Here is a 16,076-nt window from a genome sequence, read left to right as displayed (position 1 = left end):
TTAAATCTGACTTGGGCCTGAAGCTGGGCCTGGGCCTAGACCAGACAAGCCCACTTCTCTTTTCTTCATGGAATGGATCTTCTCAAGCTTCAATTTGGCCCGGAAGTTAGTGATGAAGCTCTCAGCTTTCGTGTTCACGTCTGGGCTCGGGCAGAACAATGGCGATGGATGGAATGGCGTTGCGCCGCCGCCGTCCACGGAGGAGGGCGTGACGTCGGAATCCGGGTCGTCTAGGTCCGGGGACCCGCTCCTGGAGCTGGTGTTGCTGTTGATCCTGACGTAGTCTCCTTGCACTACAAACTTCCATGCCGGGCTTTTGAAGAACCCCGGAGGCGGCGGAGGTGGGGCAGGCGGAATACGATGGAGCGGGGATTCGCCGCCGCTGTTTGAATTTTCCTCTAATTTATCGAAGATCATCTTTATGGGTTTCGGTGGCTTGCTAGTGGGCAATGGCGCGGTCCGGGAAGTGGGTTCTGGTTGACGTGTAGGTAGAGATGGTGGATGGGGTGCCAGTGTGACTGTTATGGTTCTCTTTCGTTTTTGCTTTTTCGAAGAGAACAGATTTTGGAAGACTGATGGTGGCGGAGGTGGAGGCGGAGGTGGAGGAGGCGGCGATGGTGGCGGGAGCTGGAAGCTTAGAGGAGCTTGAGCTTCGTGAAGAAGAGAATCCAAATTATCAACGCTCTTCTGTCTTTGCTTCTTCTTCTTCTTGTGGTAAAGGGAATTCAAGAAATCTTTAGTTGCGCTTCCCGTTCCCCCGCCTCTTTTGCTGCTCTTTTGCTGGGGTGGAGGCAGAGGAGGAGGAGGAGGCGGCGGAGGAGAAGGTGGTGGTGGTGTCACAATGCGTCTTGTTGGTTCCATTTGTTTGTTCGGTTTTCTACTTGATCTCTCCTTTTTTCGTGGCACTCTTTCATATGTACGCCTTGGATTTTCCAGCACTTGTGACGAGTCTGGCGACTCTGCCGCCGCCGCCGCAGGCGGTGGAGGTGGCTTCCTTGCTGTAACGGGAGGTTCCGAATCTTCTTCCTTTTTCCTGCTTGATCTGTCGCTTTCAGGTGCTGCTCTTTCTTCCGTACCATCCGACATTTCTTCTGGATGAGGTACTGCCGGCGGCGGTTGAGCTGGTGGCAGTGGCGGCAGCAAATTTGCAGCTTCCTTAGATTTACTCACCAATGTATCAACAATAATAGCCTTCGTCTGCGGCGCTGCTCTGAGATAATCAACTTCTTCCAAACTCCGGTGGCGGCGGTGTAGCTGTCCCGGATCCGGAACCCGACCCGGATCAACATGAAAATCATCATAAAATCTCCTCTGATAATCTCCATAAGACCAATGGAAGGAAGAAAATTCACGCAGATCGGGGTATGAGCTGCTATTCCTTCTCAAGAAGGAATTTCTGCGCTCCAATTTAGCCTGATAATCAGAATCTTCATACCATTGGTTTGAAGTTGCAAGATTTGATGTCTGTCCCTCATACCACTTGTTGGGCGTAGATGGGTTGGACTTCTGGGACTGATTCTGCTTACTGGAAGAAGCTTGAAATTCATCATAATATGAAAACCTATCCTCATTCTTGTTTCTGCTAAGAAAACCAAACACTACAGCAACCAAAACAAGCACAATGTTCAAAGAATCCCAACTTTTCCTCACACTATTCGGCCTAAAGATCTGAGCACTAAAAGACAGAGTAGAGGGCACTACAAAAACCAAGAAACAAACAGCTGTTACCAGCAGAAGAAAAACCACCAGCCCTGAGCTAAAGAACGCGCCGGATACACCACGGCGGAGGCGGTCAGCACGGCGGAGATTGGAGCTGCTCTGGACCCAGAACGGTGTCAGGTCTTCCCCATCTCCATCTTCTTCCATTGTGTGTTTCTGTGAGTTTTCTTGTTGCTTTTGTGATAAAGATGAATGGGGTAAAAGAGGAGCCTTTTGAGTTGTTTTTATGAGACAGACACTTTGCAGTTTGCAGCTCTTGCTTTTGCTTTTGGGGTTGGGAAATGTTTGTTTGGCAACTTTTGAGGGTCACTCTGCTTTTTCCCTTTTGTGGGTTTTGATGTGTTCTTGCAAAGATCTGTTGTTGTTTGGGGTGTTTGTTGCAAAGATTTGTGGGGTTGGTATGTGGAAATGGAGAAGTAGTGGGGTTTATTTATACAATAATTAATGGGGATATTTGGAGAGTGCTGAAGATTAAAGTAATAGTATTTTCAAGAATCCTCACTGGCAATTACCATATACCTTCACATGTTGCGATTCAGAGAATGACACCCCCAATTAATGACGCGTTTGGCAATGCCACTTAAACTTTGTCATCCAATATTTGATCTCAACTAATTCTTCAATTTCTTCAATAAAATTAAAAAAAAAAAAAATCACATGTTTTGAGAGTCATTTTGTTGCTACTTTCACTCAAATTTAGTTAAATATATGTACGATCCATGTGAAAATTTAAAAATCTATGAATATTATCGTTGACGTAAGCCTATTAATGATCTCAATTAACTTAAACATCACAAGAATACAATCGGAATCGTCCCAATGTTGTTTTCACAAGTTTTAATTTTACAAGATTTTCAACTTACCTAAACACTTTCTTGAAATATATGTAACTCTAAATTATACTTTTCAAATTCGAACACAATAATTATTTTTGAATACAAATACAGCAAGAAGTGTAATATAATAGCATAATATGCAAGAAATATGTTGGCATTTTTTAATTTTCAAAAACTCATAAGCAAAATTCAAAATTCAAAGATGGATGTAAGATTTCAATAATAATATGATTGTTTCACCTAAAATTTCACCAACTCCTCATACATTATGGAAAAAGTCAAAGCAACATTGTCCTTGCTAACCAAGCCACATTCATCCTTAGAGCACATTAAATTGAAACCAGATTGCAAAGGTCAAAGCTAACACGTCATCAAGGAATGAATTCTTTTCTTTTCTTTTTTTCCCTCCAAAAGAAAATAGGGTGGGTTTTGCTGGAGGCGTCTTCCTTAAAATCGGTGAAAATAATTGTTCAATGATCGTTGTCCTTAACACGCTTTTTCTTTTTTTTTTTTTTCTGTCGTCTATAGAACCTTCAATTGTAATTACGTAGAAGCGCATCTCTCTAAATAACATTAATTAGGATGCAAGATATTCGTCTTGCTTTACATTTAATTTAATTCTGCCTTCTAACTTAGGCAACTCGGCAGCCTTAATTATTCCCTCTGGCGTCCTACCACAGATAAAAGTTTAATACACTTGTGTGTTTATTCATTGTTGGAGAATTTTAGTTCGGAATTTTTCACTAAGCTTAACATGCGTTTGTTCTTTCAAAATTCTAAATACATAAAGTAGTTTGATGCAGGATTAAGTAAGAATAAGTAGAATATTTTTTAAAAATGACATATTTTAGTCCAAAAATGATCATAGAGTATTTGTAAGATCAAAAATCTATACTTGTACAGGTTTACGTATCGTGATTTCAACCTCCCAAGTGTTGGGTCATCAATGGTTAGAATACAGTTCAGATACTGTATAAATATATTACTTTGTTAGTATTTCATCATCTTATAAATCGTTAAGGAAATGAAACCTTGAAATTTATAAGTCACTTAAATTACTCATACGCAACAGACATAAAACACTTATTTATTGTTTTTCAAAATACTTACTTATCATAGATAATTTCGTTATAATGGTACATCATGTAACTAATTGAAGTTTACTTAGAGATGGGACCAATCTACACATCATGATTTATAATGAACAACACATTATAGTTCGTATGTAGGAAAGAGAGCAACACACGGTTTCCCTTGTCTTTTTCTACTCCCAACGGCCAAAAGGGCAATCATTGTTAACGCTGCGTTCCGTCGAACAATATTGAACTTGGATGCTGCTCTGTACCCACAAAAAACATTCACACAATCTACATACAAACAATTGCACAGTTGCTATACAGCTCAAAATTTGAACATTTTTGTCCTAAACTTTTTATCAGTTTCTTCGGAACAAGTTTGAGACTATAAAATATTTTTTTTATCGTATTGATGGGACTTATGTATTTACTCAATTTATTGAAAATTTGATGTAATCATGTAGTTATCGTTTCTATCAGAAAGAATAAACGGACTTTTTGGATTAACGTATAATCTTTTTTTCAAGTATTTTATAAATCTTTGAGAGTTTATAAGATATTATAAATTATTTGATGATTTTTTTCAAATATGAGTTTATAAGATTAAATATATTTCTTTTCAATAAAAATAAGGAGTTCGTGACTTAACATTTTAGCAGATGTTTAGTTTTAATCGTATTAATTGCAATATTAGTGTTAATAATATATTATATATACAAGGTTTATGATCTTGTCATATTCATTTGTTTTCTTTTTTTAAATAAGAGCGATGAACTATTATTAATTCAAATAAATTGATTATGATTATAGTAGACACAACATTTTATACATAAAGTGTGACCCAAACCTATAATTTTTAAGATCATGGAGCCTCAATTTCACTACCTGGACTAGGCCGACGATCTTATCATATTCAAATATTATAAAAAATTATTATTATTGATTTCATCATAGGTACCTAATTCCAAGTGGGAGGTGAGGCTAATCATGTTCATGTAGGGATACAGAATTGAATCCCTCCCAATAATTATGATTTTTAGCATGAATTCAAATTTGGTTTCGAGTATATTTTTTGAGTCGATAAATATTAAAAAAAATTCAGAAATATTTCACTGGTGTTAGAAATAAAATTATAAAATGAAATAAACGTACAATTGTCGTTAAAATATTTATTAAAAAAATTATAATATTGGATCAGTTTGTTATTAAAAAAATATTTATTATGTGACATCAATTGTCGTTAAAAATAAAAGGTAAAAGGAAATTAAGAAAGTAAACTATTTTGTTAGGAGACTCAAAAATTTAGTAGAGAATTAAAGAAAAAATGAGTGTATTGAAGGAAATTAAATAATTTCAGAGCTATTATATATTTAATTTTCATAGAATTAATATTTTTTTTCAATAATTTCATTTTCGATGAAAAAGTATCGAAAATTTCAAAAGTCTACAAATTGAGGTGTTTTTAAGATTATTAAAAGTTAATGGGTCCTTATGAAAATTTGAATGAGTTGAGGGGCATCCAATAGCAACCCGCTCTTTTTTGTCTCCAAGTCTCGAGGATTAGGGTTTATGCGTTGAGCTCACTAACTCACTTCAAGCTTTGCTTTGAACTCCTCTCACCAAACCATGACGAAATCAAAAGAAAAAAAGAAGAAATCGACGCTAACAGAAGAAGAAGTTTCGAAGAGGGGGAAGAAGTTCCAAGCCCTGGACGTGAAAATCAAGACAATTGGCGAAAACCCAGATCAAAAAGCTCCTCCAGTAGTTGGATACTTTCCATCCGGCTATGACCCATTGAAAAATTCCGATGACTCGGATTCAAGACCGGGAAGCGTCAAGGTTTACAAGAGCGCGAATTCTCGAAACCCTAGGAACCCTAGAATGCAGGTTGTGGTGGGCGTGAATGGGTCGCAGGTGAACTTTGTTGGGTCAAATTATTCCGGCGAGGCAACGACGCCGCAGCTGTGTAATTATGCTCTGGGGGTGTTGGACAAGGAGACCAGAGTTTTGACAATGGTTCCAATTGCTGCTAATAGGGTAAAGATGTTGGTTTTCTATTTGTTTGGTTGTTTGGGTTGGGATTTAGGATTTTCAATTTGAGTTTTGTTTATTCTATGATTAATACAACGATTGACATTTCTAGCATTGTATTTTTGCAGATATTCAGATTGGACCCGAAATTTGGAGGGCCTGAGCTGCATGAAAATGAAGAGCTGGATGAAGCGAAGGGAGAAATCACCATGGAGGAGAAGGCTGATAAATTCAGAAATTTGACTGTAATGTATTCAACAAAGAAGGATATACGACGGGTAAACCCCTTTCATCTATCTGTAGAAGTTTGATGGCCTTATTGCTCTTCAGATGTAATACATATTTGTTTCCTTGTTATTTCTATGTTCTGCAAAATGTTTTGTTATTAAAGTTCGACTATAGGTGCTCTGTTTTTCGTGCTATTGAACCTGGGGCTTTGAAATCTGAAGCATCCACCAAGTAACAAATCTTGATAGGTGAAAGAGTGAAGTGGGATAGGCGTAGCTTAAAAAAATGTATCCTTAACTATTAATCATGTAATGATTTTTCACTGGGTGATATTCATATATGTGATACATCACTAAATTTCAGGATGTGAAACGTGAAACCCTACGACAAACAGAAGGTCCAGGAACTCAGGAAGATGTGGACCAGAAATTGAAAGGAATTGAGATAAACACAGAGGCACTTGAAGCTATCGCTTCTACTACTAATTCTCGCAATGTTCCACCATATGATTTGGATGCCACTTCACCAGATAAGGCATATCCACTCGACAAGATAATTCTGAAAGGGGAATGGGATTATCTTCTAGATGTTTTTGAGCTTGCAGAAGCTGGATCAGTAGTGAGCCCTGATGTTTATCCAAGTTTTGTTTGCAACAGAGTTGATAAATTAGAAGATGTTAAGGTGAGAAGCTCTGAAACTTTTAAGCTCTCAATGCTCTATTAAATTTCAAGTGTATTAGTGTCCTAACACTCTTTAGCAAGCTTCTTATTCTTTACATGCATATTATCATTGAAGTTGTATCACAAGAAATGCAATTTCTAGTTAAGTATATGAAGGCTTTGTATGATGAGAATAGTAAAGCAGGCATAAATGCTGTAGGAATATCCTTAGGCTTGCATCACACATCACACGCCTAACACACTTGTAATTTTACCAGATGATCTTAGTTGACCTTCATGTAGTTTGATGTGTTTATTCAGCACGATTGTAACATGAGAGATGGTCACTCCGCTGTATTGTAATGAATAATTATGTAGAAAAGTCCAATTATGGACTGTTGTAATTCTTAAAATTTGTTTTGTAATCCAAACTCAACTTCAACTGGAATTTTTCCTGGATGGAATTGAACCCAGTCCAAAATGGGTTTTCCAAACGACTGGAACTTCTTTCACCATCAGCCGAAATTATTGATGTGTATAAAGTTTGATTTCATCCTGGATATTCAACTTTCGCGATGTTAATTAAGAATGAGAGCTGATTCTTATTTGTATCAACTATCCTGTAAGATTAATCACATTGTCGTGGAATGTTACTTTGGTTTGAGGTCATCTTTTTTCTTCACTGTTTTCCTCGTTCTTCAAATTTTGTAGGATGAGTCAAAGAAAAGAAGATTTGCTGGCATATTGTCATATATCACTCATCTCATCAAGTTCAAGGATAGGCATTCTATGGATGGTGTAACATCTGCAAAGCGTCACAAATTACCTAGTATCCTGTCTCAGAAGTTCTCCTCTTTGTTTGGTGCTACAAACGATACAAGAATTCCAGATGATAAATTGAAACTGCTTATTAGCTATATCCTGGTGCTCTCTTTGTTTGCTGATGATTTCCGGTCCGACCCGTCAGATATAGCCAAAGATCTTCGGATGAACCCTATAACATTAAGACCTCACTATGAGTACTTAGGTTGCAAGTTTGTTCGCGATAATCAGGTTTTGCTGGCAACGCTTCCTGTCCCGCTAGAATTCCAGACAATCAAAAGGAAGAGGCGAAGGTAGATGTTTGTCTACACTTTAGCTATCCTAGTATTGCTGTTGTAATTTTACCATTCTTGATGAACTTGCTGGTCCATATGTTCTTTTTTCTTTTTCAAAATGATAGTCGAGAAGTTTTAATATTTCCAGAGAGAATTGCAGATGACTCTTGAGTTTTAATATCAACTAGATTGTTATTATTATGTTATTTTTTTCTTTTCCAAAATGATAATTAAGAAAATTTTAGTATTTTAGAAATTTAAATATAGACTAGATTATTATTCATTTTTGGATTTTATTTAGTTTTTTCGAATTATTGTTACTTTATGTTTGAATTTGTTAATAGAATCTCTAACGTAATCAAGTGACTGCGCCATTATATTAATAGTTTTTCTTTTTTGATTGAGCACCATTATATATATTGCATCATAGAAGCAAAATGTGTGTTAAAAAGCTTAGTTCAAAATCTGTTGAAAGTTTGATCAAGGTCTGACTTGACAAAAGATTCCCGAAACTAGGACATTCATAAAAAAAACGCCTATGTATTTTAAGTCGGCCGCTGATCTTGTTCCCAATGTGCTGAGCAAAACTGGCGATATATTTTCCTTCCCAATCTCTAATTATACCTCCTGCCCCGCCGCACCAGGATTTTTCGTAGCTGCTCCATCAGTATTTAACTTGAAAGGTGGCTCTTGGGGTGGATTCCATTTAATAATGAAATTGTTCTTGATTTTGGATACTGGAATCGTTTGATGTTTCATGGTATGTTCATGGATTAATTTAATTCCCAGATGTTTATTAATCGGTTTCTGATTAAAGTAAAAATCATTTCTCATTTCCCAAATTATCCAGAATGTGTGAATTATTTGGAGATGAACTGTTTTTTCATTTCTGAAAGTTTATAATACCATTACTGTGCATAGAGGTTATTGTAATTGGTCTGCGGATTTGGAAGAAGGCAGGGCGTTAAAAAAATAAGTGTTATCCTGGTTGCACGTCTAGTGTCTTGTGTTAAGAATGTTGTGTCCGAACATACAAAAAATGAATTTGATTCTTGGTATATTTCCAAAGTGTTTTCCAGGGTAGTTAAGGCCCTTCAGTTTTAAACTTTGTTACTTCTCATACATTTTGATTAAATCAATATTTTAACAGAAATATTGGTGATTTTTTTTTTTTCAGAATAAGTTGCTTTTAAAATTAAATTACAATAACTATCATTGTATCATTCCTAAATAACGGAATTAGCATAGGGCATCGAAACCCATAAATCTTAAATGTAAATCGAAAAACAACTAATTACAAACTATTACATGTATTTAAGCAATAACCTGTTGCGGGGCAGTATTAACACTTAAAACCTCTCTCTTTCTTTTTTCTTTAATGAAATAATTCTTGGTATCTGTAAACTTATATAAACATATTCTAAAATTATGAGGGCCTTCCATAATACTGAGAGCAAAAGTAATCCAACAAGTCGCATACAAGATAATGAAATTTTATTAAGCTCCAAAACATGAGAGCAAAAGTATTCCAACAAGTCGCGTACAAGATTATGAAATTTTATGAAGTTACATAAAAAAAAAAAAAAAAAAAACCTGCAAAACAAAAATAAGCACTTCAATGCTTCAAATAGTAAGGAAATTAAGGTAAAGATTAAAATTAAATAAAGAGTATGTTGAATGTGTGGTGTAAAACATACCTCAAAATCTTCGACTTCTACAAATAAGATTTTCATATTGAATCATGTTTATGTCTCAGAGCTAGAGAAGGCAAATGCCATGTCGTGACTAGTGATGGCTTATGGGACGTAATGACAAATAGAGAATTTTGTGAAATAACTAATAAACAAATTTTAATATGACACTAAAGGAACGCAACAAATTCATTGGGCCAAAGAGTTGACCTTGTTGCATAAATAGCGGCCGAGTACCTCTCGAACCTTGCCCTTCGGAGAGGAAGCATGGATAATATTTCTATAATCTTATTCGCAATATTTCAAGATTATAGAAATATTATCCTTATTCCATTTCCTAAGACGAGGCTCGAGAAGTAGTCAGCCGCGACTTGCGCAAGAGGGTCAACTCCTAGGCCTCTTTTCACTAATGAATTTGTTGCATTCTTTTTGTGCCATATTAAAATTCATTTTTTAGCTACCTCACAAACGTCTTCACTTGTCATCACACCCCATAAGTCATCACTAACCAGAACAAGGCACTCGTCTTCTAAAACACGAGGCAAAAACACGACTTTGAGTTCTAATATGATCCACAACTTTAATAATCTATCACTTCAGAAACAGGAGCAAGAGCAAGGAAAAGTTAGAGTTCACAGCATAACTTCATCAATAATTCTTTGGTACTTGTAAGATTATATATATGTGTGTGTGTGTGTGTGTGTGTGAGTAAATATGCCATAATGTTTTATAAAATTCTGAGGGCCTTTGATAATGTTGAGTGCAAAAATTTTCTATTGAGTAATGCACAAATAAATGGAATTTTACGAAATTTTAACAAAACAATCATTCACAAAATAAAAGTTAGCACTCCAATCTTTAAACTAACAAATGAATTAAAAAAAAGTTGCAAAATATTGTAAAAAAATTACTATAAAATAATAATGAGTATGCTAAAATAATATCCTTGCATCCAAACTAATGGGATTCAATAACATCCCCCCACCCCACCAAAAGAAAATTATAAAAAAATGCAAAACAAAATATTATCACTCTAATGCTTAAGCTAATACGAGAATTAGAGTAAAAGTGTAAAATATTGAAAAAAAAATTAACATGTAATCTAAAAATTACCTCAAATATAAAATTAATTTTTATTTATAGGATCGATTTTGATAAATCTATGTATAAAACTTTCGGTAAACGTATATTTTCTTATTGCAGAGAATAACGAATGCATTTCTATTAAAAATACAACAGATAACAACAAAATATAGACGTAATTGTAGAAATTCAAAGGCGTGTGGCTTCTACAAATACTGCTTCAACTTAGTACATTTCAACACATAATCTGTGTTGCAAAGTTGCATGAGAAAGAAGAAAGTTGATGATACTGGTAGAGCATGAAATTCATACCTATGATTCCGGCACAAAAAGAAGACAACAGCAGATAGAGGCCAAGGAACCGATCTACTGAACGTAAAGAATCAATGGTCGGGCACTGCTCCAACTTGTACTTTTTATACCTAAAACTACTCAAACATTCAATCAAATTGCAGCATCTAAGTTGTGATGGTTCATTGCCAATAGCCTTATTATATATTCATCCAAATCTACTGATAACACAACATATAAATATATGGGAGTACAGTTGCGACAGTTGTTGGCAAAAACTCGTACACAGATGCAAGAAAGGACAAAATCATAACTCCGATGCCAAGACTCGTGAAAATAGGAAAACCAAACCTCTCAAGATTCAGAAAAGAAGCCAGAAAATAGAAAAAACAAACCTCTCTGTATGACGCCGCCGCCGCTGCCATGCCATGCTTGCCTTCACCAGCGAAAAGAGAAAACTGCGTTGCTTTCTTTTTGCCAACGAGACAGAGAGACAAGTACTGAAACAAGAAGAAGAGTTTGTGTGAGAATGTGAAGGGCGTAGATTTGTTTTTAAATGGTGAAAAAACAACTGAAAACAGAGTTTGAACTCTACTCTACTGCAGACTCACCCAGGAGGAGTTGAAGAGTCTTATCAATATTTTATAGTTATAAAGCAATATGTAATTGTATATATCCATACACATAATCCTGTCATGGACCAGAAATTGAAAGGAATTGAGATAAACACAGAGGCACTTGAAGCTATCGCTTCTACAACTAATTCTCGCAATGTTTGGATGCCACTTCACCAGATAAGGCATATCCACTCGACAAGATAATTCTGAAAGGGGAATGGGATTATCTTCTAGATGTTTTTGACCTTGGATCAGTAGTGAGCCCTGATGTTTATCCGAGCAGAGTTGATAAATTAGAGGATGTTAAGGTGAGAAGCTCTGAAACTTTTAAGCTCTCAATGCTCTATTAAATTTCAAGTGTATTATTGTCCTAACACTCTTTAGCAAGCTTCTTATTCTTTACTGCCAATATTATCATTGAGGTTGTATCGCAAGAAATGCAATTTCTAGTTAAGTATATGAAGGCTTTGTGTGATGAGAATAGTAAAGCAGGCATAAATGCTGTAGGAATATCTCTTAGGCTTGCATCACAACATCACACGCCTAACACACTTGTAATTTTACCAGATGATCTTCATGTAGTTTGATGTGTTTATTCAGCACGATTGTAACGTGAGAGATGATTACTCCGCTGTATTGTAATGAATAATTATGTAGAAAAGTCTTAAAATTTGTTTTGTAATCCAAACTCAACTTCAACTGGAATTGAACCCAGTCCATAACTGGTTTTTCCCAAACAACTGGAACTTCTTTCACCATCAGCCCAAATTATTGATGTGTATAAAGTTTGATTTCCTCCTGGATACTCAACTTTCTTTCCGATGTTTATTAAGAATGAGAGCTGATTCTTATTTGTATCAACTATCCTGTAAGATTAGCCACATTGTTCGTGGAATGTTACTTTGGTTTGAGGTCATCTTTTTTCTTCACTGTTTTCCTCCTCCTTCAAATTTTTTAAGAAGATTTGCTGGCATATTGTCATATATCACTCATCTCATCAAGTTCAAGGATAGGCATTCTATGGATGGTGTAACATCTGCAAAGCGTCACAAATTACCTAGTATCCTGTCTCAGAAGTTCTCCTCTTTATTTGGTGCTACAAAACGATACAAGAATTCCAGATGATAAATTGAAACTGCTTATTAGCTATATCCTGGTGCTCTCCCTGTTTGCTGATGATTTCCGGTCCGACCCGTCAGATATAGCCAAAGATCTTCGGATGAACCCTATAACATTAAGACCTTACTATGAGTACTTACTTAGGTTGCAAGTTTGTTCGCGATAATCAGGTTTTGCTGGCAACGCTTCCTGTCCCGCTAGAATTCCAGACAATCAAAAGGAAGAGGCGAAGGTAGATGTTTGTCTACACTTTAGCTATCCTAGAATTCCAGACAATCATAAGTAAGCCCGTCCTTTAGAAGACACACCAATGGTTCGAGGTTCAACATTTTCAGAATGTTGGGTTTATACTTACAATTGATACTTGTTTAGTTCTCTCATACTTACAGTTGATACTTAATGCCATGAGCCATACAACGAACCCATTACGGGAGATGATCCAACAACATGGTCATAGACATAACGACCCACAGACACAGTAGCATAAGCAAACAAGAGCTGTGTAGTCTGAGTATTTATTCATCCAAATCTACTGATAACGCAACATATATCAAATTTACATAGAATACAGTTGCCGCGGTTCTTGGCAAAAATTCTTACACAGCTCATTATCCCACTTGTTTCTATGTCACATACCGGTAACTATTCTCTTACACACTTGAAGCCCATATGAAAAATGAATGGACTGGTTATGTAACAATAAGAGTACAAAACTATATCAAGATTTGACCTTGAACTTCCTTTGGGCTTTCAGGTCGACTACGATTATAGAAATATTATCCTTGCTCCCCTTCTGAAGGGCGAGGTTTGAGAGGTAATCGGCTGCTGCTTGTGCAGCAGGGTCAACTCCTTGGCCCCTATCTGCCAATGGGTTCGACGCATTCCTTTTGTGCCACAGTAAGATTCTTTTTCTAGCCACCTCACAAACTTCTTCGTTTGTCATTATGTCCCATAAGCCATCACTGGCCAGAACAAGGCACTCGTCTTCTCTGGCACGAGGCACAAACATGACCTCAGGTTCTGGTATGATCCATGGCTTTAAGTATCTATCGCCTGAGAAGTATGAGGGAGAGCAGCGGAAGTTTCAGTGAATAGCATAAATTTCATCAATATTGTTCAGGAATAACGATGAAAAAGCATTGTCGCTAAATATCTAGAATCATAAAAATGAAGGCAAAAAAACTAAAATAAAAATATGTATCGAGAAGCAAAATATTGTAAAGCATATTAGAAATCCGTATAAGCAATCACACACAGTCTAAACATTTAAAGTTCTTCCAAGTACCATATCAAGTTCCTTCTTTTCCCGTGCTAATAGAATAAGTGAAGACATATAAAATGCACAAACAGAAAGCTTTATCCGGTCTCCAGCAATCAGAAAATACTTGAGGATCATGACAACAGAGCAGAGAGGTAAGAAATGTGAGACCTGTCCCTTCTTGCATCCGAGCTTTGAAAGAAAATAAAAAAGAGAATGTATGTTTTTGTTGTGCAATTTCACAACAAAAACTCGTACTGAAATTCTCCTGCCAATGCTGGATTTGCTGAGATAATCAAAAGCAGATCAGATAACTTTTATCTGGTTTGGCAACCAGAAATTAGTGTACATGAATTAAATGAGATAAAAGAGTTCCATAAACTCCGCAACACAAAAGACAATGTACCGCAAGTCAGAAGCAACAAAAAAACATGCAACTTCTGTACGCACATGCATGGAAAGAGTAAATTGATGACCTACTGTTACACATATGGCAATGCATGACCTACCAATAGCCCTTGACATCGCGAGAACACCAAAAACACGGTGCCCATTCCATTGTATGACCTTGCCGCCAGATGCCTCAATCCTAGCATACTCATCCTCTCGGTTAGGCTGGCAATAAACAGGCAGTTACAATAGAATTAAATTAAATAAGATGAGTTACTGAAATAAGCTCATAAAATGACTAATGGAAGAAAACAATAATCATTGGTAACAAAGATTTTGCTTACTTTATGATCGACCGATAGCGCGATTGCTTCTTTACCACGATAAAGGACAGCTCGTGAATCTCCACAGTTGGCAACTATAATATGTGATGAAGAAACCACCGCAACCACAGCAGTCGTTCCAACAGTCTCGGGGGCGACAGGTTCAGAGGTGCAACTAGACACATGTGTATTTATGACTCTGCTCACTTTTCCCCCAACTTCGTCATCAACCTTTAGAAAGCATCTGGTAAACACATTCTCCCACTGAACCTGTCGTGTGTCTCTGGTACATCCATTCACCAGAACATCTTTAACATTCTTTAACTCCTCTTCCAAAACCAAATGGACACGATCGCGACAGTAGTTTGCTACCTATAAAAACCGGAATGCTGCTAATAATGAATTAAACTAGCGGACAGCAATTAATTACATTCTTAACAACTTGTATGGTTGACAAAAATTACTATAAATGCAGAATTTTTACGAAGTCACACGGGGGCACAGCATTTAGCTGCATTTCTTATTCTCAGAGGTACTTAACAGACAAGATATAACATTTTAGGTCTACCCAATCAACGACTTTTTAAACTAAGGAAATCAAAAATTATTTTGAGCTATATAAATCTGCAAGGGCAGCACGCTGTATAAATCCAGTCTGTTTCGTTATTGTGCTTATATGCGTATTCCAGAATGTGCTCCAATAACTAAAATACCATTCAACTTAGTCCCTGACGAGAAATAAAATTGGTTACAATAGAGAAACCATACATACCTGAGATCCACCATGACCGTCATAAACCCCAAAGAAATGCGAAGTCAGGTGACTCAACTTCTGACTTATCCCATCTATACCATGGTCACCAATAAACATCTTAATCGGAATTTTCATGAAATGAGGTGCGGCCATAACAGCGTCTTCCATCTCCGGCCTATTCCCACATATAGACACTGATCCCCATAGTGGCAGACAGTCCAGTTCAAAGACACTCTTAACACCACCTTTACTGGAATCCTTTTCACTGGATAACTTCACAGCAACTATGGATGCCTTTATTGTAGGTCCACTGGAACATTCTTCATTTGGTTTAGCAGCCTCCTTTAGGATATCCTCAGATAATCTCCGTTTTATACTTCTTTCCTCCACACTAATGACCTTTGCAAATATTTGACCATTCTCACTACCCTCAAGTTCAACAGCTATCGGTAAGCTGGCGTCTGAAGTAGTATCTAAAGGCACACTTAAATCTGAAGTAGAATCTATGGGTAACAACTCCAAACTACTTGGGTCTTCAGCAACTGAGAGAATTTCATCTTCTTCACTTTCCTGTACTTCATGAACCAATACACCATTTTCAGTTATCTCTCTTCTCCCTGACATATCATGTGTTTTACTTCCCCCCAGCATTGATGAGGTAAGCTCATTCTTGTCAGTGCTAGCACAATCATAACCAGCACCCCAACTAGACCCAGAATTATCATCCAGCATGACCCCTCGATCTGACAGCAAGTTAGCTGTTTCTGTCTCTCGATTGCGTCGTTCGATCTCCTTGAGGTTTGCAATTTCAGAAATTTCACATGCAGCAGGAGGCGACATCTCTTCCGTCATTCCTCTTTTTTTCATCAACAAAAGCAAACTTGTAAACCTTGGAGATTCTTGA

The 16,076-nt window shown here is 36.7% G+C and overlaps 3 protein-coding genes across 5 annotated transcripts in view; 1 reads left to right on the top strand and 2 right to left on the bottom strand.

The window, feature by feature from the left end:
* LOC105157848 (serine/arginine repetitive matrix protein 1-like) lies at positions 1 to 1,866 on the bottom strand. The gene has a single exon (XM_011074344.1). It carries the CDS (start codon positions 1,864 to 1,866, stop codon positions 1 to 3), a length of 1,866 nt encoding a protein of 621 aa, XP_011072646.1.
* LOC105157780 lies at positions 5,185 to 7,844 on the top strand. The gene is made up of 4 exons (XM_011074254.2): positions 5,185 to 5,668; positions 5,791 to 5,940; positions 6,254 to 6,571; positions 7,261 to 7,844. The coding sequence occupies exons 1-4, from the start codon at positions 5,258 to 5,260 to the stop codon at positions 7,666 to 7,668; spliced, it is 1,287 nt and encodes a 428-aa protein (XP_011072556.1). The 5' UTR covers positions 5,185 to 5,257; the 3' UTR covers positions 7,669 to 7,844.
* LOC105157779 (protein phosphatase 2C 16-like) overlaps positions 12,932 to 16,076 on the bottom strand; it is a 4,072-nt gene continuing 927 nt past the window's right edge. Inside the window, exons 2-6 of one of the 3 annotated variants that reach the window (XR_002286779.1) lie at positions 15,191 to 16,061; positions 14,440 to 14,790; positions 14,215 to 14,320; positions 13,877 to 13,991; positions 13,367 to 13,500 (exon numbers count right to left, since the gene is read on the bottom strand). Coding sequence is in view for 2 of the 3 variants with exons in the window: in XM_020692669.1 (XP_020548328.1) it covers positions 13,166 to 13,500; positions 14,215 to 14,320; positions 14,440 to 14,790; positions 15,191 to 16,061 (1,663 nt within the window). In the remaining variant the exon portion in view is untranslated. Of the gene's footprint in view, positions 13,501 to 13,876; positions 13,992 to 14,214; positions 14,321 to 14,439; positions 14,791 to 15,190; positions 16,062 to 16,076 lie in introns of all 3 variants that reach the window. The other 2 variants (XM_020692669.1, XM_011074253.2) reach the window with 2 other exon arrangements.

The sequence above is a fragment of the Sesamum indicum genome, linkage group LG3 (genome assembly GCF_000512975.1).
Source record: "Sesamum indicum cultivar Zhongzhi No. 13 linkage group LG3, S_indicum_v1.0, whole genome shotgun sequence".
In the NCBI taxonomy this organism is placed as follows: domain Eukaryota; kingdom Viridiplantae; phylum Streptophyta; class Magnoliopsida; order Lamiales; family Pedaliaceae; genus Sesamum; species Sesamum indicum.
This window is presented reverse-complemented; position numbering and strand designations above follow the sequence as displayed.